We start from the raw sequence: 22,095 nt of genomic DNA, 5'->3' as shown, positions 1-22,095 counted from the left end.
AGCCACTGAGGAGTTTGTATTAGCCAGAGGCCACGAAAGCTGCCATCCCCAGCTGAGGATTCTCTGTTGAAACTGGGCACAAGCCCAACTGGAACAGAGAATCTGTTTTCCTCCCTCCAGTTTCAAAGGACACATTTCTGTTTGCTTTCACATAGGCAGGGGTAAATGAGGAACAATAATATTCATTTATACAGAAAATAATAGCATTCATTATTATGTGCTAGTTCAGTAATAGGTTCATTAAGTGCTACTAAATACCTAAATAGTACTGATATTAGGAAGTGAAAAGACATATATTCTACTCCTCTCATGAAAATTCACATTCATCAGAAATTCTTTACATTTCAAGGAGTAAATGCCATAAATACAAAAAAGAAAAGTAAGATTAGGTTATCTAGGTTGTCTGGATGCTGCTTAACTTGCACACTCTGAGTACATACAACAGTGTGAACTCTTATTCTCTACAGTCCTGGGGTAGCTGTGCAGACTCTATTGATATTGGTTTTTCTACTGAATTCCTTTCCCGTTATGCTTGCTTTAACACATCTATCAACAAATAGAGTAACACACATAAGCACAAGCTAACAATGGTATATACTTTTCTTATCATGTTCCGCACATATTTCTAGCAATGTTTCTTTATTTTGTTTTTTCTTCTTCCTGGATTGGAAAAGTTGGCACCTCAATAACAAGTTTACATCCTAGACCATGTCTTCCTTTAGTGGATGTCTGGGCAGTCTCCCAATAAAGCTGAGCAGATTTTGTATCATTAGTGGGATGGTATTTCAGTCCTTTTCCCCTCATTCTTCTAGTTTACTATCAGTGCTGCTGAGTTTAATGAACCTAAATGCCTGCTCAGGCACTAAAAGCAGAAAAAAATTCTATCCCAATTTTAAAAAAGAAGTGCCATGTTCTAATTTCAAGGGAAGTTATTTTTGAAGCAAACATTAAGTAGAAAGAGAAGTATTCATATACTTTTGTAATTAAGAGTATATCAGTAATGACATTTTGAACCTTTCAAAACTTGAATGTGCAGGTTTGCATAAATATAATGTCTGTTAGCATGAATTCGTAATATGAAATCATTAAGGGTATAATCACTACTGGCTGCTCTATGCCTAACTGACAGTTACACTTGTACTTATACATAAATTACTAAGATACGTTCAGAACTATTATACAAGAATTATTTTGTAGGTCATTACATAGTATTTTATTCACATCTTTATTTCCTACAACCTACTCTAAATATAGTAGTTCCTAGTTTACAAATAATTCACACCCATATTAGTAAACTAACAAAAAATTAATTGTAAAATGTGAATGTCCTATTCCTATTTAAGTAGAATACCTAAAAAACTATTTTTCTGCAAATCTACAATTCATTACATTGCATTAAATTATGGAGCATATAAATGTATAACATGCTCAGTAAATTATCATTACTGTTCTAAACTTTTGGCACAATCATTTGTGGCTCCTGAGATGTCACTATGACACATCAAATCCCTGAAGTCAGCTTGCAAACACAGCTGGCAGTTGTGCTAATTCATTTTCCTCACTTGCATCTCTGTAAAGAGGGAGGTGGGAGACCAACTTCTCAACACTGTCAGTTCCATCAATGACATGTTCACCTCACTTAGCTCTGCTGCTCACTCAGAAAATGGACACTTGAATTTCAGAGAGGTTTTTTTTTTAAAGAAAGGCAGACCTTATAAAACTAGGCATTTTTAACACCAGCCAAAGCAAAAGGAATAAAAGTCAGAATCAAGTGAGAGTAGAGAAGGAAAGAAATAGGCCGAAATTATCTTGCAATTTTGCTTCGTTCTTTTAGCAAACACATTTTAATATATTCTTTCTCCATTAAGAAATGTATTGCAGCGTGTTTGCGAATATTTCCAACATTTAAAAACCTCTTAAAAGCAACCAAGATTCCTCTTTAGAGAAGCTGAGATTTTCCTACAATAATTTTCTATAATTGTGCTATAGAACTAAAAATAAAAATGACACGAGAAGTTTTGCCACCATGAGAATCACAAGTTCAATTGCAGAACTGAGTCATCATTGGAAGTTTCAGGACAATCCATGTAGGTTTGGAAATTCACTGCTCTGATTGCTTTCCTACTGCCTGGGCTGGCTCAGATATAAAGCCTGTGGTACGGTTATCAGTAACTACTAGGAACTGTGGCCATAATCGAGTAGATAGCTGTAATGTACTATCATATGGGGAAGTAAATGCAGTAAGAACCATTACAGGCTATGGTTTATTGAGAAAGTCCTGATTACTGTGCAGGCTTAGTATTTCTGATCCGGGGCCAAAGCTGCACAAAACAGCTATAGAATTTATAGGGTTTATTTAAACCAAATATATTTCTAGCTCTCTTCGTTTTCTTTTCATGATGCAGCAGAACATAATTTTGGGGGGTTGGTTATCACAAAATTTCTGCCTGTTCCATTCTTGGATTCATTTGTCACACTCTCAGGGTTACAGGAGTAGCACATGGGGACATATTGTTTGGATTGATTAGTTCTGCCATGGTTCTGCCTATGGGTGCTGGTAAATGAGCCTTTTGTATTTTCAATGGAGTGAGTGAAGAAGAAAGAGAGACTTGTGAATCCTGTTAATAAGATACATAAAGCATGCTGTCCCCCAGAGATCTTGTTTCCTTCCCTCTTGTAACTTAGTCCATATTGAAAATTAGGACTTTGCCCTCTAATCACTGTTCAAAGGAGTACAGGCAGTCTCTAGTTCTAGAATTAAAGTATTCAGCAGTATACGAGTCAATGTACAGAAACTATTTTCTCTTTCTGGCACTGTATTGTTTCATTCTGAGAAAGAGGCACACTCTGTAATATAATGCTCACTCCTACTGAGATTCCTTTGGTCTTACTTGTGTATCAGTTTTGTTGGGAAAAAAAATAGGACAATTATTCCAATCATGTGAAACAGTGAAATGGATAGTGGCTTTGAGGATCACATCTGGATACATCTGTTTATTGATTTTAATCAAATATATTCCTCTAGGTGATGATATCTTGCTTTGCTTTAAAATAGTGTATATATCCAAAGAAATACAAGAAGATAATTTAAGGTGTTTTTTTTGGGGGGGGGTCCTGTCATGAGGCCTAAACTCGGGGCCTGGGCGCTGTCCCTCAGCTCTTCAGCTCAAAGTTAACGCTCTACCACTTGAGCCACAGCGCCACTTCTGGCTTTTTTCTTTTTGCTTATGTGATGCTGAGGAATCAAACCCAGGGCCTCATGCATGCAAGGCAAGTGCACTACCTCTGAGCCACCTTCCCAGCCCCAAGAAGATATTTTATATCTATAACAATGGTAGTCTCTATTTTGTATTTCTGTTAGCAGACTTGATCTCTTAGAACAATTAGATTTATAACTTATTTTGTTATTATTTTAATGTGTCAGCTATTCCATACATGAAAAAGGACATATTCCTAAAGAGTTGCTTCCATTTTCTTTCTCCTCTGCATCATGACATTTTCCCAAGCTGCAACTGATGTTAAATATCAGGTTTATTGAATGGTCATTTAGGTACAGTAAAATTCACTCTTTCAGAAGTGAAGTTCTGAGTCCTGTCATAGTCATGATCCTTGACTTAGCCTCTTCAGCTTCTTCTAAACACACACAAACTCACACATGCACACACATACACATATACATATTATATGTATGAATATGTATATATAATTATATCTACCCTTAACACTAATCATTTTAAGAGGAGATTTCTTTGAGATATATCCATATTGGCATGAAATATGTATTTGATTCACTATATCTACCATCCTCATCATCTCTCTTGAACTTTCCCAAACCAATCTCAACAGCTCCATTGTTTCATTCTTACATATTTACTCAAAGCAATTTGAGCATTTTCACCCTCATTTACCTTCTCTCTTTTTTTTTTTTTTTGCTGGTCATGGGGCTTGAACTCTGGGCCTGGGCGCTGCCCCTCAGCTCTTCAGCTCAAGTTTAGCACTCTACCACTCGAGCCACATTGCCACTTTCGGCTTTTATATGGTGCTGAGGAATCCAACACAGGACCTCAGGCATGTGAGGCAAGCACTCTACCACTGAGCCACCTTCCCAGCCCTCATTTACCTTCTCTTGCCATCTGTCCCCTATTCTCACTGGCGCATATACCACAGACAGGATCTATCATACATTCCTATAATTCATGTTTTTATAATTATTTTAATTATTCGAAAGGCACTGTTTCAAACTTTCATGTGTAGTACTTTCCCAAGGTTATGTGGATTTTTCTTGATTCTAGACTCCTCAATTATGTTTATTTTTCAGAATAGTTAGTTTAGAAAACTTGAAACTTCAAATCTGTTCTCTATTGTTTTTCCTCCTCTTCCTCCTTCTCCTTCTCCTCCCCTCCCTCCTCCTCCTCCTCTTCTAAATTTTAGATTTACAAATGTAACTTAAATCTCAAGGACATTCCTATAAATGCACTTTTAAAGAAAAATAATGCCCCATCTCCCAGTTTCAGAGCAACTGCCTAACTCTGACACATGACAATTAGCAAACTCTAGTGGCCTGATCACTATGAATAGCCTCCACATATCCTTTCTACTGGTTCATCCAAGAGCATCACTGCTCCTGATGGAGCATTTAGCATTTTATGTTTGTATTTTCCTAATTTTTTCCCATTTAGCCTAATACTGTTGATGTTCCTTCATGATATCACGTGTGCCAAATGGTTTATTTTTTTCAGTGCTACATAATTAATGGAATACACCATCACACTTTTTAGAACCTATTTTCCAATCCATATTTAAAATTTAAATTTGGTGTCTTTGTTGCATAAATATTGGTTTTATTTAAGAAACCACTCAATTTGTTTTTGAGTTACATTCAAATCAATATAAGACTTGCCAAAATGGATTTTTTAAATTTTTTATTTATTTTTTATTGTGAAAATACTGTACAGAGGGGTTACAATTACATGGGCAAGATAATGAGTACATTTCTTATCAACCATTGTAGCCTCCTCCTTTGTTTCCCCTTCCCATCCCCCCCCCCCCCCCCGCCCTCCAACCCAATCTTCCCTGCCCCCCCACCAAAGTTGTAAAATTTGTTTTCGACATAATGACTTGTATTTATCATTGTTACAACGGGTACACCTGTATCCTTATTTAAACGACTTGTTTTTCCCCTTCCCCTCCACAAATTATACCGACATCAAATACAGTGAAAGCAGGGGTTATACTGTGGGGGAGGGACATACAAAGCAACAAAGAAATAATCATATAAATGCATTAGAAACAATGGCATGAAAGAAAAAAATATTTGAATACATATCTTAGGGTTCGTTTCTCTAACATCACCTTATCTGACCTATTCTGCTTGACTCAGACATATACTAGATATTGCAAATAAGGGAAACCATGGGACCTATATAAGACTTGCCAAAATGGATTTTTTTCTCTTCAATGTAAACAGATTTCTCATAGTCTCAACTGCCAGATACCTTGTACAATGTGGCTAATATATGAATTAATGAAACAATCATCACTTTTAAAATCATAACAAAGTCTTATAAAATTGTAGAAACAATTCAATTTTGTAGGGAAAAAAAACAATTACACATTGCTCAAAATTAAACAAAACTATGAGATTCAATGAAATTTTATACCATTTGTTTTCCATAGATAGTTTATCTAAAATGTACATGAACTAAAAACAAACATGAATCATTCAACCAGAAAAGGCAGCTTAGCATCGAGAAAAATAGCACATAAAATAATTACACACCAAGAGTTGAAAAGGATTAGAATATGAGATCAACTTGAAAAACAAAAAAGATACACCTTTTCTACAAGTAAAAATTATGTGTTTTCAGACATATATTCTTTCATTATGTGAATTAAACATTCACAGGCAGGGCATATATTAAATGTGTGAACATCATTATTTTGGAAATAAAACCTGCATTCTCATGTTATCTTTTTCTGATTTGTTTGTGTTCTCAGAATACAACTGCCAAAATTTTGTCTTAAAGTATTATTTTTGATAAGAAATAATTGTGTAATTATTTCAACATATTTCTATGTTTGATTTTCATTACTATATAAGATGAAGAAAAATTTGAAGTTATTCATTTTATGTTTGTTCCTTTTTAAATTAATATTGGCAAGAATACCTAGAAACCATCTGTAATCTTATCCCAGGAGTCTGAAATCTAGAGATGTGAGATTCAAGGCTAGCCTATGCAGAAAAATATTCTAGGCTCTACATCCAAATAATCAACAAAACCTAGGGCTGAATGATTTAATCAGGTGGTTAAGGGCCTAATAATTAAGAGGCTTTGTGTTCAAATTCTAATAACACTAATAAAATCATAAAAAAGAAAACAAACCGAAAAAAATAGATTTTTTTTTGTCGGTCGTGGGGCTTGAACTCTGGGCTTGGGCGCTGTCCTTGTGCTCTTCAGCTCAAGAGGAGCACTCTACAGCTTGAGCCACAGTGCCACTTGCAGTTTTCTACTGGTTTATTGGAGATAAGAGTCTCACACACTTTCCTACCTGGGCTGGCTTTGAACCTCATTGCTCACATCTCAGCCTCCTGAATAGCTAGAATTACAGGCATGAACCAGCTGTGCCCAGCTTTTGCATGTTTTTTAATTCATATTTGTAAAATTTATTTTTTTGGTGCCAGGCCTAGGGCTTTACTGGAGGGCTTAGACACTGTCCTTTAGTTTTGTGCTCCAGGAAAGTGCTCTATCACATTGAGCTATAGCTCTGTCTTTGTTGTTGATGATTGTAGATAAAAATCTCATGACCATTTTTGCCCAGGCTAGCTGAGGAGGTTCAGATCCTTGGATCATTAGATATCAACCTCCTGAGCAGCTAAGATTACAGGCATGAGCCACCAATACCGAGCCCCCAAATGGAAAATTTCTATATCATATTTGTGATAGGAATGTATCTCAAAAGAAAACAGAAGTGATAAACATTAGTGATATTATTGTTTATAAGGCTATTTTCAATAATATAGTTGATAAACTTTCATTTTTGCATGAGTATTCATTGGAAAATTATGTAGCATGATATTTATGTCATTGATGATTATATCTGTTAAGCAAGGTATGACCAGGGATATGAATAAGGATTACTCTTATAATCCCAGGGTGAGATAAGAGTATCTTGGGTTGGAGGACAGTCTAGACTGCTTAGAGAGACGCTGGCTCAGAACAGAACAAAGCAAAATAAATGAGTACTTGTACTTCTCTCATAAAAATATATGTGAACAGTAAGTACATAGACACAAAGAAACACATTTTGTAAGATATTCATTTTGTTTATAATGATACTGTTATGAACCTTGTTTAATAATGGATAGCCTACTGTACTTAAGTGATTATAACACTGGAACATCTATTTGATGGACGGCATCAATGATCTAGAAGAGTTGCCTGCAGAATGAGTTATAAGGAATAGATGCTCTTTGTATATGCTTTCTTTACTCAATTTAATTTTAACAAATGTCAATAGTTATAAATTTACAATAAGTATATTACATGTAAACATGTTGAAGGTGATTGTGAGGCACTGATTTAGGCACTGAGAGCAGAACTTTATAAATTTATTATTTTATGTCTTTTGTCTTTTGTTTGTCAATGGTGGATACTATACCATTGAGCTACTTTCCCAGGCCCTGAATGAAGAACTCTGTAACCTCATTCAGTCTAGACAAATGATCCACAAAGCTCAGGTCAGCAAATTCTGATCTAGGATTGGAATTCAGCCCACAGGAGAAGTGAACTAATGAAGTGGAACAATATTATATTGCACTGAAATTTGGAAGGCTAGAGAAATCCTGGACCTGTTGTTGTGTTCATCAGAAAGCTAAAAGTCAGTGTCCCAGAGCCACGGAATTTGAATCCCTGTAGTCCCTCTATCACTGAGTGACTCTCTGCTAGACACCTCTGGTCATCTTTTATTGAACTATAAACAAACAAGAATTCATGGGAGATTGTATCCTTAGGTTTGGTGAGAGATGAGTGAATAAATCAAAGCAGCTCATTTTTGTTTCAGCAATAGTTTTACTAGGGCTCACAGTGTACAGTAAAGCACTCTACTTGAGTCACATCCCTGATTATTTCTGATTTTGGTTAATTTTCATGTAGTTTCACATTTTTATCCAGGGCTAGTTTCCACCTAGGTTGGAGAACTTTTTGTCCAGGCTAACTTGGGTCTTCAGTCCTCTTAATTGTCTCCTTCGTAGCTGAGATTGCAGGCATAGTTACAGGCCCAGTCTAAACAATGATACATGGTAAAATGTGAGGGTTTTTTTTTATTGTTTTGTATTTAGTGCCTCCAAAACTGTGGACATTGGTGCTGTACAGTGATGACTGCCCCACATTGAGACACAAAACAGATACAAATGAGAACAAAAATACATTTACAATGATTACTAAGTTAAACAACACTTAGGCTTGATATCTGCAATGTAGTATATTTTTTTTTAGTTCTACTTTTCATTACTTTTATTCCATCATTTCACTTCATTCTATTTTACGCTTTATCATTTTTTCTTAAAAGCAAAAACAAACAAAAATTCTACTTAAAAACAAACAGAAGCTCTTCCTGATTCCTCAGAATACACAAGATTAACTCAGGCAAATGACATCAAAACTCTCCTTCAGACTTCTGAGTGCTTTCTTTCACATGAAAACCTATTTATTTGAAAAAAAATACAAATTCATTCATATTCTATCCCTGACTGCTAAGTAATAATCTGCAGGCAATTTGGATTTAGAATCTGTTTTTTCCCCATAGAATATCATTTAGGCATTGAATGATCCTCTAGTTCCAGAATTAAAGAGATGAGTGACATTTAAAGAAAAGGCACCTGCACAATGAGATGTACAAGTTGTTATGTAGAAAACTTTGTATGTCCCTCCCCACGATATAAACCCTGCTTTCACTGTATTTGATGTCGGTATAATTTGTGGAGGGAAAGGGGAAAAACAAATCGTTTAAATAGGGATACAGGTGGACCCATTGCAACAATGAGATGTACAAGTCGTTATGTTGAAAAATGAACTTTACAACTTTAGTGGAGGGGGAGCGAGGAGGATTTGGGGGGACAGGAGGAGGATGGGAAGGGATGGGAAGGGGAAACAAAGGAGAAGGCTACAATGGTTGATAAGAAATGTACTCATTATCTTGCCCATGTAATTGTAACCCCTCTGTACAGTATTTTCACAATAAAAAAAGAAAAGGCACCTGTTTAATTTATTATTTTCAATATTTAATTTACATACAAGGGATACCATGCAATCTACAATTCTAATGGAAATTCCCTCTGTCTGGAATACCTCCAGAGAAAATACCCAAGTAATTGTTTGTCAATAATTTGTAATGCCGTGTAATCTCATCTATTTGTAAATCTTAACATTTTAAATTCAATCTTACTGTTATAGTTATTCATTTATTTGTTTTTATTTATATTTTTGTGGTATTGCTGGCATTTGAACTCAAGGACTCATGCTTGTTAAGCAGGTGCTCTATTGCTGAGGTACAACAATCAGCTAAATTCATACCATGAAACTAAGTCAAATCCAAATCAAGTTGATATGTTCCCTATCTATTTTCATTGCATTTAAACTTCATTGGTATAGAGAACTATATTCAGAAGTTAACCTTTTTTCACTGTTGGTATAATTTGGGGCGGGGAAGGGAAAAAACAAATTGTTTAAATAGGGATACGGGTGGACTGATTCGCATCAACAAGATGTATAAGATGCTATGTCGAAAAATGAACTTTACAATTTAGGTGTGGGGCGGGGAAGGGTGTAGCTGAGGTGGAAGTTAGAGAATGGTAGGGGAAAACAAAGGAGGAGGCATGCTTGATAAGAAATGTATTCAAGGGCTGGGAAGGTGGCTCAGTGGTAGAGTGCTTGCCTTGCATGCCTGAGGCCCTGGGTTTAATTCCTCAGTACCACATAACAAAAATAAGAAGAAATGTACTCATTACCTTGCTCATGTAACTTTAACCCCTCTGTACAGTATTTTCACAATAAAAACTTATTAAAAATATTCCATTCTCTTAAAAGTTAATATATAATATTTGAACAAAACAGGATCATACATGTATATAAGGTAGCTTGATCAATTTATTCCCCTATAACTCATTCATCTACTCTCATCTCCCAGCTTCATAGCATCCTGGCTACTCATTAGTATGTTCTCTTTGGTTTCTAGGTATTTATTCATATTAAATTTTTTAAGATTCAACTTATGAGAGTGAAGGTATGATACTTATTTTTCTGGCTATTCTTTGCATCCAGTATTTCAGAGTAGACAAGAATTCCACACGTAAATCTGCCTCCATTTTTCAAAATCATGTTGTCTCTAAGATATTTTAGGCCCTCTGAAATAATCATTATGGTCAATGTTAGCATTTATATCTTACAATCATACAAACAGCATTGTGAACATGCCCAAATATAATTTCTGTAGTGTCTGTAGATTTATATTTCTTTTCATTCAATAAAACTATTCTTGGTGGATTTTATGCCCCATTAGAATAGTAGTTAAAATGTGGTCTGATAAGCCATGAGACACTGGAAAAGCATGTAGTTCATTAGTAGTCTGATGTACCTATGAATTACAAATACAAGCTTTCTTCATATTTTTTCCATTTCCCTAGACATTTTGCTTGACTGTATTCCCATGTCTCAATTGACTAGAAATGTATAACACCAGAAAATATTATTTATAACCACGTGCCTTACAGGTGTCCAGATATAAAGTTCTCACATATTCTTGTTAGATTCCATAACTTTTGAAGAACCTTCTTCACATATCTGTTTTAATTCAATAAGCAAATTTTTAAGCTGCATTAATTATGACAACATGTAACTTCCATTGCTTTACAAAACACTTTGGGAGCAGTTGCATCTTTTACTCATTCCCATAACCTGGCATTATGTATTCTCATTTTCTATGTGATTTCCACACTCATCCAGCAAATATTGATTTATGCCTTTTTATTTTATCTTTTGGTTGTTTTGTTAGATCTTCAGGAGCCTTCAGAGAAAGGCACTATGCTTGTCACTTGTTTGAAGGGTTCTTTCCCCTCTCTTTGTGTTCTCCATTCTTCATGAACAGCTGCCATAGCCGTCATTCTGAATGGTTGTGAAGTCTTTGACTGATAAGTCTGTGACTGTGGCACATACAGTGACTTTAAACAGCTAATTAGGAGGAAATGGGCCACCGCAAGGTTTCATGCTGTCCATCAAACCTGCGACCACGGCTGACACTATCAGTAAATCTGTCAAATGTGGTTCTTCCTGTGAACACAGCCAAGCCCACAAGTTCTAAGTGGGAAGAAAGAATTGGCAGGATGATATAAAGTAAAATAAGGTGATGTTTCATCTTTAAAATATGTTAATTGAAAAAAATTATATTGAAATGGTAGAAATTTAATGGCTGTCTTACTTGTTTTTGTTATTAGAGTTCAGGTGATCCAACTGAAAATTTTCTCCAGAAATTCCCAAGACATTAACTCAAAAGGCCACCCACATCATTCAAGTGTATTTATTTAGCATCTGGAAAATACTAGTGAATATACTCCCTTTAATAAATGTAGTAATTATAACTATAACCAAAGATGAACACTTACATAGACATGGAACTATATGCCAGATTTATAAACAAAAGTTTCTTGTAATAATTTCTTTAAAAACCCAAATTGGGGAGGGGGAAGATGGTAAGGGATGGGAAGGACAAACAATGGAGGAGGCAGCAATGAAATGTACTCATTACCTTGCCCATGTAATTGTAACCCCTCTATATGGTATTTTCAAAATAAAAATAAATAAAGAGATAAATGTTCTTTAATAAAACTAGAAACAATCCTGTTAAGTGACGAATCTAAAAAAATGTTTGTAAAAACGTATGTAGCATAATGTGTATCTGCATTTATAATGTATGTGCAGAAGTTTTAAGACAGACTATACCAAATACACATTGAGAAATATTACAAGCATTAATTAAATTATTGTTCTGAATAAAGAAAAGAGAAATGTGTGGATATTACATTCTAAGAAAATAAAATCTGTTTGATATTATAGACTTGTACTTAGGTCTTATAATGGGAGCCAGGAAATAGTTCTAAATTGAGGAGATAATGAATGAATGGAAGTTTGTTACCAGTGCTTCATACCTGTAATCCTAATTACTCTGAAGGCTGAGATATGAGAATTACAAATTGAATTCAGGTAGGGCTCACAGGTCCTAGAAACTTTTTTTTTTTTTTTTGGGTCGGTTGTGGGGCTTGAACTCTGGGCCTGGGCGCTGTCCCTCAGCTCTTCAGCTGAAGGCAAGCGCTCTACCACTTGAGCTACAGCGCCACTTCCGGTTTTCTGGTGGTTTTTTGGAGATAGGAGTCTCACGGTCTCTCCTGCCTGGGCTGCCTTTGAACCACGATCCTCAGATCTCAGCCTCCTGAGTAGCTAGGCCACCAGCGCCCGGCCCTAGAGAATCTTATTGTCACATAAGTACCAAAAGCCAGAAGTGCAAGCATGGTTTAAAGAGTTGACAAGAATGAGCAAAAATGCCATGTTAGAGCTCAAGGCTCTGAGTGTAAGCCTCAGCACAGATACACATGCACACACAGATACATGCACATACACACACACACACACACACACACACACACACACACAAATCACTGAAACGTTTCTCAAACCTCTGGACATCCTCTTCTTCACATTTGCTGTCTTCACTTGAAAAATTCTCATTTTTCTACTACCAAACAAAATACCTGGATAATCACTTTGTAAGTTCCTTTAAGTCTTTCATTAACATCATATACAATGTTCCATTGCTCTTATGTTGTACTATATACCCCATGCAGTCAAATGCTGTTGCTAGTGTATTCGAAAGTAATAGTTGACATATAACAGTATGTTTGGTTTTACTCAATACTAATACCATTGACTCCTGTCATTGTTGGATAGATTGGATAGATTAAGGAGAGAGGGAGGAAGGCAGGAATAAGGGAAGGAAGGAAGGAAGGAAGGAAGGAAGGAAGGAAGGAAGGAAGGAAGGAAGGAAGGAAGGAAACAAGCAAGGAAGGAAGGAGTGAACGAATGAAGCAAGCAAGCAAGGAAGGAAGCAAGCAAGGAAGGAACTATAAATTTATGAGTCATAGCTTATTCATAAAAGTATTATGTAAATAAAGGAAAGGATAATTTGTTTCAATTTATTGCATTTTAGAAACAAGCACAAAATAAACATACACATATATTACTAAGGATCTAAATATTTTGATATGTCAGGAATCATTTTACAAATATGTATTCAAGCTTGTAAGTTTATAGTATTTATAGAGGGCATTTTTGAGTATGTATTTTATACTAAAAAGGGTGTAAAATGTATGTTTTCATGAAGATTGAGAATGAAAATAAACTGTCCTTGATTTAACTTAGCATTATAATTAAGGTGTCAATCAACTTTAGATTTATGAATTGCACTCAAATATTAACACACATTTTAACTACAGAGAATGTTTGCTCAATTATTTACTTATTAATTATTCCCATTAAAAGTTGATATGAACTACAGTAGGAACTGAGGACATTTGTTTCTTTAAAAAATACACTTATTGCACTAAGAACAGAAAAAAATCAAGTTTAGAGTATGTTATTCATTATATACCTAAACCAGGATTATACACCTATGTGTCATAATATTTGGTTTTACATATCTTTTTTATATGAAAGTTGCAGATGTTAGTATTTAGTTCAACTCAAATTACATTTATTTAAATAGTTCATTTCTGCTTTATATAATGAAACATTGAACTCTACTTTGTGCCCTGGGTTAGTGATCTAGGCCCAAGAAACAGTCATAAATCCATTTTAATGAGGAGATTATGTAGAACATTAAAACTATTATCATTAATAAGATTATGAATGTAAAACATGACATATAGTAATAGTGTAATGTATTTTAATTTTCTTCCCACACATTGCTTTTATTCACCATATGACATAGTTTTCAGTCGCTTAAATATTTCCATCAAAATATTTGCTCAATTGATAATTTCATGAAACCAAATGAGAGTTTTAATCTCTATGGTTTTCTGAACCCAGAAAAACTTGTGTTATAAATGTAAGTCAAAGGTTAAAAGTATTTCCCACATCAAACTGATTTTCTCAATTTTGCTATGGAGATTGATAGTACTGGCCCACCCTGGGATCTTAATCAACCATCTGCACCTATGAATTTCACACTCAAGATAACTGCCACATTTCCAAGGTCTGGCAGCTAAAATTCACAGTGAATAAGAAAAAAAATCTTTCCACCACTCTCCCTAACTTATGAAGTTAAGATTTCTATCAGACATTGATTTTTCAGATTTCACCCCTACAAAGCAAACCTTATCGCAAAAATTCATACATTTGAACCCTGTACTATTTTGTAAAATTTCTTTAGCTCAAGAATCAAAAACAGTGACAGTGAACAGTTACTCATATTGAGATGCAGTCTTGTGTGAATTCTAATAACTATGAGATATTTTCCTATTGACTGAAGTATGTAGACACTAAAGGCTCTTGTCTGTATTCCATTTTGTTTCACAGAGTAAGGGTAAAAAGAAGGGAAATAACAATAAATTTCATAGATCAAATATACTTAGTGAGGTGATATATACTTTAGAGTTAGAAAATATTCAGGGTGTTTTTCTTATTTTCTTTTTCCTTTTTTCATCTACTTTAACTACTATAAGGCACAAACTTTTTTTTCCCAATGCCATGATATGTCAGAAAGAGAAAACTTCAACATGACAGCTTAAATCCCATGCCTTATATCAAGCCTAATTTAGGAGAGTGATACAAATATGAACTATTTACTTTGACATTTGCTTGGAAATGAACGTTCTATGTAATTTGAAGGTAAAATAATTGTATTACTCTAAGTTCAGAAACCTTAGGATCTAATTCTTGTGCTGTCAATAGCTAACATTCTAACCTACTGATGTAGATACTCTATCTCGACTGGTACTATATCTTCTTCAACAAGAAGATAAAATAATCTCTACGCTCCTGACAATCAATACATCTATAAGGACTTGTTTATTTGCACTTAGACAGTGACACAGCATAGTTTGAAAATTATGCATTAAAGGAACGCATGTGGTTATGGCTACTTTTCACACACATGGGTTGTTATTTGAATTAAAAAATATATAAATAAACTGTCTCCATTTCCCCATCTTTAAAATGAAAATAATAATCATCTATGAAATATGATTGTTGCCAGAAATAAAAGTAAATTTCAACAATCAGGAAAATGCATCCTTTTCAACAGGTCTAAAAGCAAGAAGCATACTAAAGAAATTATATGCACAGCACAAGTTAATGACCACATTTCACTTAATTGTATATAAAATTGTTCAAAATATTACATTAGAAGGATTAACATAATGCAAATGAAATGCTGAGAATGGGATTTAGGACAAGGTATCTCCCTAGCTGATATAAATGTGTTTCTATTTGTACATAGTAATTGTAGCTTATTTAGAAGTGATAGGTTAAGAACAATGCATTAATGATTATTAATATATTACTAGTCTCATTAGTGTTGCCTTTATTTTGTATCTAATGTCAAAATATAAATTTAATATTCTAATTTAGATAATTATCACTAATTGAGTTTGAGTATTACTTGAATACAACAGATACATACAGTTAAATTTTGTCTTTGTTGAGATTATTTTCTCTCTTACTTTGTGCAAGATAACTTAAAAGGGAAATATAAATAAAAAACAAATAAATAATATATGCATTTCCTGGAGAATATATGTATGTATATATAATCATATATGTACATATGATCTGGTGAGAAGAATCTTACATTTACTGTAAAAATAGTATTAATAGAAATGCATGAATATATAAACACACATTTTCAGTCTACCTATATATCATTCATTTTTCAAGAAGATAGAAAATAAGACAATTAGTAAAGTTTTGATATTATTGTTAACAAGCAGATATCATTTGTTAAAATACTGATTTTTTCATTTCACAACAACAGAGTATATGTGACACTTTGGAAATGCATACTTAAAAATAATATGAGGCACTCGTGGTTTATACCTGTAATCTTAGCTACTCAAGAGACTGAGATGTGAGTTAGAGAAATTCCTGATTACCTTTCTCCAACTAACCACCAAAAATCTGGAAATGAACCTGTGGCTCAAGTGGTAGATCATTGCCTTGAGCAGAATAGCTCAGGGACAGTTAGCCTTCCTTGACCAGTAGAAAAAGAAAAATGCAAACTTTTGGATGAATTCATTTTTTAGAGTAATCATTTTTATTGTGAGTCAAAATATTCATGGAAATAATTTAAAGTGGATTTAAAATAAACAGGCTAATAAGTATTCCCCTTTAGTTCATATTAAGTAAGATTATCTCATGTATTCTACTAAAAGAAAAGAAAATTTATGGTATGAAAAAATAATATGCATAATCCTTAGCATTTTAGTAGATATGACTCTGCTAAAAGCTTTTAATTTCAAAAGAAAGTCACTTTATACTTTCTCCTAAACAACTGAGAATTTTTCATGCAATATCTTATTTTGTGTCATAACGGGGCCCTTAACCAAAAAGGAGATGATTATCATTTTGTTTTGCTCTGAATGTTCTCTTTACTTTAAAGTCCTAGAATGAATGGACCAAAAAAGAGATCAGTATATATTTGCAAGAGTTAACATAGCATATTTAAAATCATGGAGATAATTTGAACAGTTCCAGGCTACAGTTGTCTCTATAAAGACGTGGCATACCTCATAATGGCTTTCTTCATTCTCCTGAATGTGGAAACCCGCAGAGCTGGGACATTTCTGAGGAGTGACAGGAATATTGTCACTTTTGCTGTGTGAGTTACACTGAAAGAGATTACCAAATAATTGTGACAAACTACCCCACATTCATTTAAAGTGTCTATTGAGAGACAAATCTCTTTGCTATGATCCCAGTAAAAGAATGTCAGTGAGCAAATAAAGACTTAACTTCATAGATAACATGCATTAATTTCAAACCATTAACTAAGCAAAAAAAAAATTCTTGGGATAAACAAATGGCCAAATGTTTTGGAATTAAAATGATGGTCTACAATATTAATAAATTTAGGTTTGTTTTTCTTAAAAGCAATGTATTACATTTATGACATATGAGTTAAAGTTTATATGCTGTTGTTTTTATGGTAGGTTCTTCCAAACAGTTGCCATAGATGATACATATAATATCTGTCATACCTATTAAAATTATCTCCACATAGAGGAATCTTTTATTGCAAAGGATACACTTCTAAACAGATTTCTGGGAATATCACCTATATCCCTTTCTATCACATAAGTTCTTTCCACAATGGAGCCTTTAAAATAATTAAAGCTCCATTTAGTTTTCTTGCCTTTCCTTCGTTCCTTTTTTTTTTTTTTTTGAGGTAGAGGATTTTGAACTCAAGGCCTATACAAGTACACTCTGAGACAAACCTAGTCCTTGCCTCAAATTTTGTTGTCCAACATTGGCCAGGACTGAGATTTTTCCACCTCCCACAGCTAGAATTACAGGCTAGGATAATTATACTTAGGTTTCCATTGTCCTTGCAAATATTTTTTGCAAACAAGTTGAGTAAATTAATTCACTTGGATATGAAAAGGATTACCAGAAGTTATGAGAAGAGGGTATAAATTGTCTTCTGTGAAACTATTCAAGTGATTGCTTTCCATACTCCACTTACAATTATTTTATGTGAAAGTAAGTAAGTCGTAGTTCACTTTTTGTTTCTTCCCTTCTTTTTCTCCTCAATATCTTTTTTTTTTTTTTTTGCAGTCCTGGGGCCTGAACTCTGGGCTTGGGCGTTGTCCCTCAGCTCTTCAGCTCAAGGCCAGGGCTCTACCACTTGAGCCATAGCACACTTTCAGCTTTTTCTGCTTATGTGGTACTGAACTATCAAATCCAGGGCTTCATGCATGCAAGGCAATAACTCTACCACTTAGCCACCTTCCCAGCCCTCAGTATCTTCTTAGAAATTACAATAATTAATATTTATAAATAATGCTTTTTGACCACTTCTTAAACATAATAGTATATTTCCTAACTTTCTGCTTTCATAAAAAGTTACAATAGGGATCTTAAGCATGTCCAGCATTGATTTATGTCCATTTTACTTCATAAACCTACACTATATACATCAATTTTTTCTGACCAGGGAACATTTTTTCCCTTAAACTATTATGTCATATTCTCTGTTCAATAATGAAATGCCACATTTCCCATTTCAAAGAAGAATCTGTTAGCAATTTACTGTCAAGAGATTTTTTAAAACAAATGATTGTTAGAGCTTGTCCACCAATGATTCATTCCAAGATAAACATTGTATATATTTAGGTATTTTTAAAAGACTGATAATACATTTTGAAGGTATCATTTATCTCAATTATTATGCAGCAAGAGCATAAACTAAAACCAAAATACCCATTTTATAAACTTTTTCATATGGAAAAGTTAGTTCAATAATAATAATAATAACTGCTATTATTATTATTGCTACTACTATCAATTTCTCCATTCAAACAATTTTATTTCAATTTTGATTAACAAATTGCTATTGACTCTGCATGAAATTCAACAAATATGACTAACTTTTATCTGCAATTTAAGTCACTTTGATATATGTTTTTCAAAATGTGCTTTTCTGGTATTAATTGTTTGCATGTGTCTAAGTTTGTTTGAAAAAAACTTCATCCTTAACTATGAACGTTTTTTTCTTGTTCTGCTATTTCTCCACAGCAGCATTCCTGGGTTTATTTTGCTTTTAAATTAGATCTTAAAACACTTATTTTCACCTGTGCTGGTTTTAGACAGTTTAATCACTCAGTCCCTGTCCTTAGCTTCTACTCATATCAATTCATGCTGATGAATGTTTTTTAAACATCTCGTGTATTATGCATTTTTTTTCTCCAAAGAAACATTTCCTTAATTTCTGTGGACCAGCAGTTGTTCTTTCCATGACTGTATATTAAAATCACCTGGGGGACCTTTTTGAAATGCCACTGACTGAGCTCTTCTTCACACTAGTTAAATTAGATCTCAGACACAAAGACACACTCACACTCACTCACACACACACACACACACATTTGAAATATTCATGGAATTCTAATGTCCAGTCAGCATTAAGAATGAAAGTTTCTTTTCCAGTACCTAGAAAAGTATAATGAATTTTGGACTCATTTCTTTTTCGGTCCGATATCTTGCACTCTCAGTATTTGTTCTTCCTTTTTAATTTAACATGTCATGACTTTAGTGTTGTTTCCTTTTTACTCTTTGAATACAATGTCACTGAGCCTGGATAAAAACTTGTATCTGGCGGGGTGCTGATGGCTCATGCCTGTAAACCTAGCTACTTAGGAGGCTGAGACATGAGGTTCAAATCCAGCCCAGGCAGGAAAGTCCAGGGACTTATCTTCAATTAACCACCAGAAAACCAGAAGTGGCACTGTGGTTCAAGTGGTAGAGCACTAGCCTTGAGCTGAACAGCACAGGGACAGCACTCCAGAGCAGAGTTCAAGCCCCACAACTGACAAAAACAACAGAAACAAACAAATGAACAAACAAAAAACCTTATATTTGTATTATTCTTCACACACTCTCTCTCTCACACACACACTTCCATGTATTATCATGAGATTCTTCTTCAGGTGGGTAGGAAATAAAATCCTTGAACAGATGGGGAAGACAGAGGTTCAGAAATATTCAGTATCATTTGCCCAAGATTTGCTTAGTGAAAGCACTCATAAATGACAATTCTTAGGTGAATTTTACTCTACAACATTTCCTTTAGTAGTTTTACCCATTTGCCCATTTATTCACCTCTGCAGTTCAGTTATTGGTTTATTTGTTTATTCATGTAATAATCGTTTTTTTTGTTGAGTGCTTTTTGTGTCACGATTTCATTGGATTGTCAAGCTATGGAGTTTAACATCTGTAATACTCTGACACACCAATAAAACTAAACAGAGGTAAAGAAGCACTATGCTATGTTAAAAATGCTACACAAAAATATATGTACCTACAGCTAAGAGCCGAAGAAAGAATGACTAGTTAGACTTCTGGTCTGACCCATAGCCGGAGTTGTGAAAGATGGACTGAGGAGAATTGTTATTACTTAGTATTACACATTACAAGGCTTAAAGTTCTGAATTCACATGAGCTATCAGTAGCTTGATGGTAGTTCAACCATGAGGTATGCATGGACTGATTTGAATATTGAATTGTTAGTGAGTTAAACTTAGAACCAATGATTAGATGTGACAGACCTGGACTTAATTCTATAACTTTATTGGATGACTGCTCAGAACATATTCTTTACTAACAGTGAGAGTATCAGTGGTGAGCCTTAAGCATCTTTCTTTCTCTTTTAGCAACCCCCCGCAAAAGAATAGAATATGAGCAAAATTAGTTCATTTGCAATATGGCTATGATACATAGGTAAGCCCTGACACTCACCCACAAGCGTCTCTGTGTCTAGGTCTGATGCAATTTGTAGAACAGTTTATGGGCAGAAGGAAGAAATCGAACCTCCTTACTTTCTCACATTTAATTCTTTTTGAAAGTTATGATACAGCATGCCACTGAAAATTACAAATCTATTACTGAGATCCAGTATGGGAATCATTAGCCATAAGCAATATTTTGAGCTCCAATATTATAAATAGCAAAGACTTCAAAGAAAACAATTCTTAAGGGAAAGTAATGCAATCAGTATAAATTCTGCCAACTAAGTTTTTGCCCCAGAGAGAGACCAAGTCTGAAACAGATTTATTTTTAAAATCTCAAGACTTATCCCACCAAAACAGTTTAATATTTGACAAATTTAACATAGATGACTATATAATGAGTTATGTTTAATATGTATCTGAGAAATCAAATCTAACATTACAAGATACTTATTTAAATTAAAAAATGAGACATGTAGGGCTCAAAAACAACAACCATATTATATGGAAATGCCTGTAACTACATTTGTTTTCTCTAAACTCCATTTTATGTTTTCCATTACTTGTGATTGACAGCTTGTATTTTAATAGGGGGACAACACAAACACCCATTGTGCTGCCTTTGAAAATGGTTATTCACTACCTATAGAAATTCCTTTTCTAACCTGCCACATACTCAGTGTTTTTAGTTCTCTCATTTTGACACTAATTCTTAAGAAAGCACTTCATAGCCATGATATCAAGAAGAAGAAAAAATTCAACTGTAGCTAATAACAAAGGATTTATGAAAAATAATCACAGAAATAACACCCATCTACCTATGTGGCTAAAATGAGGGTTCTTTACATCTCCACCCAACTCTCCTTGAGCAGGAATGTGCACTATTATTAGACTCCTCCTTCTACCTTCTTACAAAACCAAAGTTGTGTGCTAAAGAAAATCAGTGGAGCTGTTATAGAATTCTTGCTATCATTATAAAGGCATAGCCTTGTATTTTGCTGCAACACATTTCATTAAATACCAGTGTTATTTGTTACAAACACTCAGTAAATATGTTATTCTAATCCACCTTATATAAACTTAAGATTTCTTTTAGTGAAGAGCTGTATGTTTTAACGTTTTGATGTAAATACTTTGAACTTTACTAAGAAATTTGCATTTATAAAAATGAATCTAGCCGGGAGCTGGTGGCTCATGCTTATAATCTTAGCTAATAAGGAGGCTGAAATCTGAGGATCACAGTTCAAAGCCAGCTCGGGCAGGAAAGTCCATGAGACTCTTATCTCCAATAAAGCACTAGAAAACCAGAAGTGGCAGAAGTGGAGCTGTGGTTAAAGTGGTAGAGTGCTCGCGTTGAGCTGAAGAGTACAGGGACAGCGCCCAAGTCTAGAGTTCAAGCCACATGACTGACAAAATAAAATAAGATAAAAATAAAAGCTATACAAGAATTGTTAATATTTTATGTTACAAAATTCTCTTTCCGTTTTTTGCTGGTTAACTGGAGGAAAAAAGTCTCCTATCATTTTATTTTATTTTAATTTTTACTGTTT

At 34.2% G+C, this 22,095-nt stretch overlaps 1 protein-coding gene across 1 annotated transcript in view; it reads right to left on the bottom strand.

Annotated features, from left to right (window-relative positions):
* Positions 1 to 22,095, bottom strand: part of Pcdh9 (protocadherin 9) — an 885,074-nt gene that overhangs the window by 537,023 nt on the left and 325,956 nt on the right. The window contains exon 3 of the mRNA XM_013032867.1: positions 16,829 to 16,930. Within this exon, the coding sequence (XP_012888321.1) occupies positions 16,829 to 16,930 (102 nt within the window). The remainder of the gene's footprint in view (positions 1 to 16,828; positions 16,931 to 22,095) is intronic.

Source organism: Dipodomys ordii, unplaced genomic scaffold (genome assembly GCF_000151885.1).
Source record: "Dipodomys ordii isolate 6190 unplaced genomic scaffold, Dord_2.0 Scaffold1, whole genome shotgun sequence".
NCBI classification, from domain to species: Eukaryota; Metazoa; Chordata; class Mammalia; order Rodentia; family Heteromyidae; genus Dipodomys; species Dipodomys ordii.
Note: the sequence above shows the minus strand (reverse complement) of the source record. Positions and strands in the feature narration are given on the sequence as shown.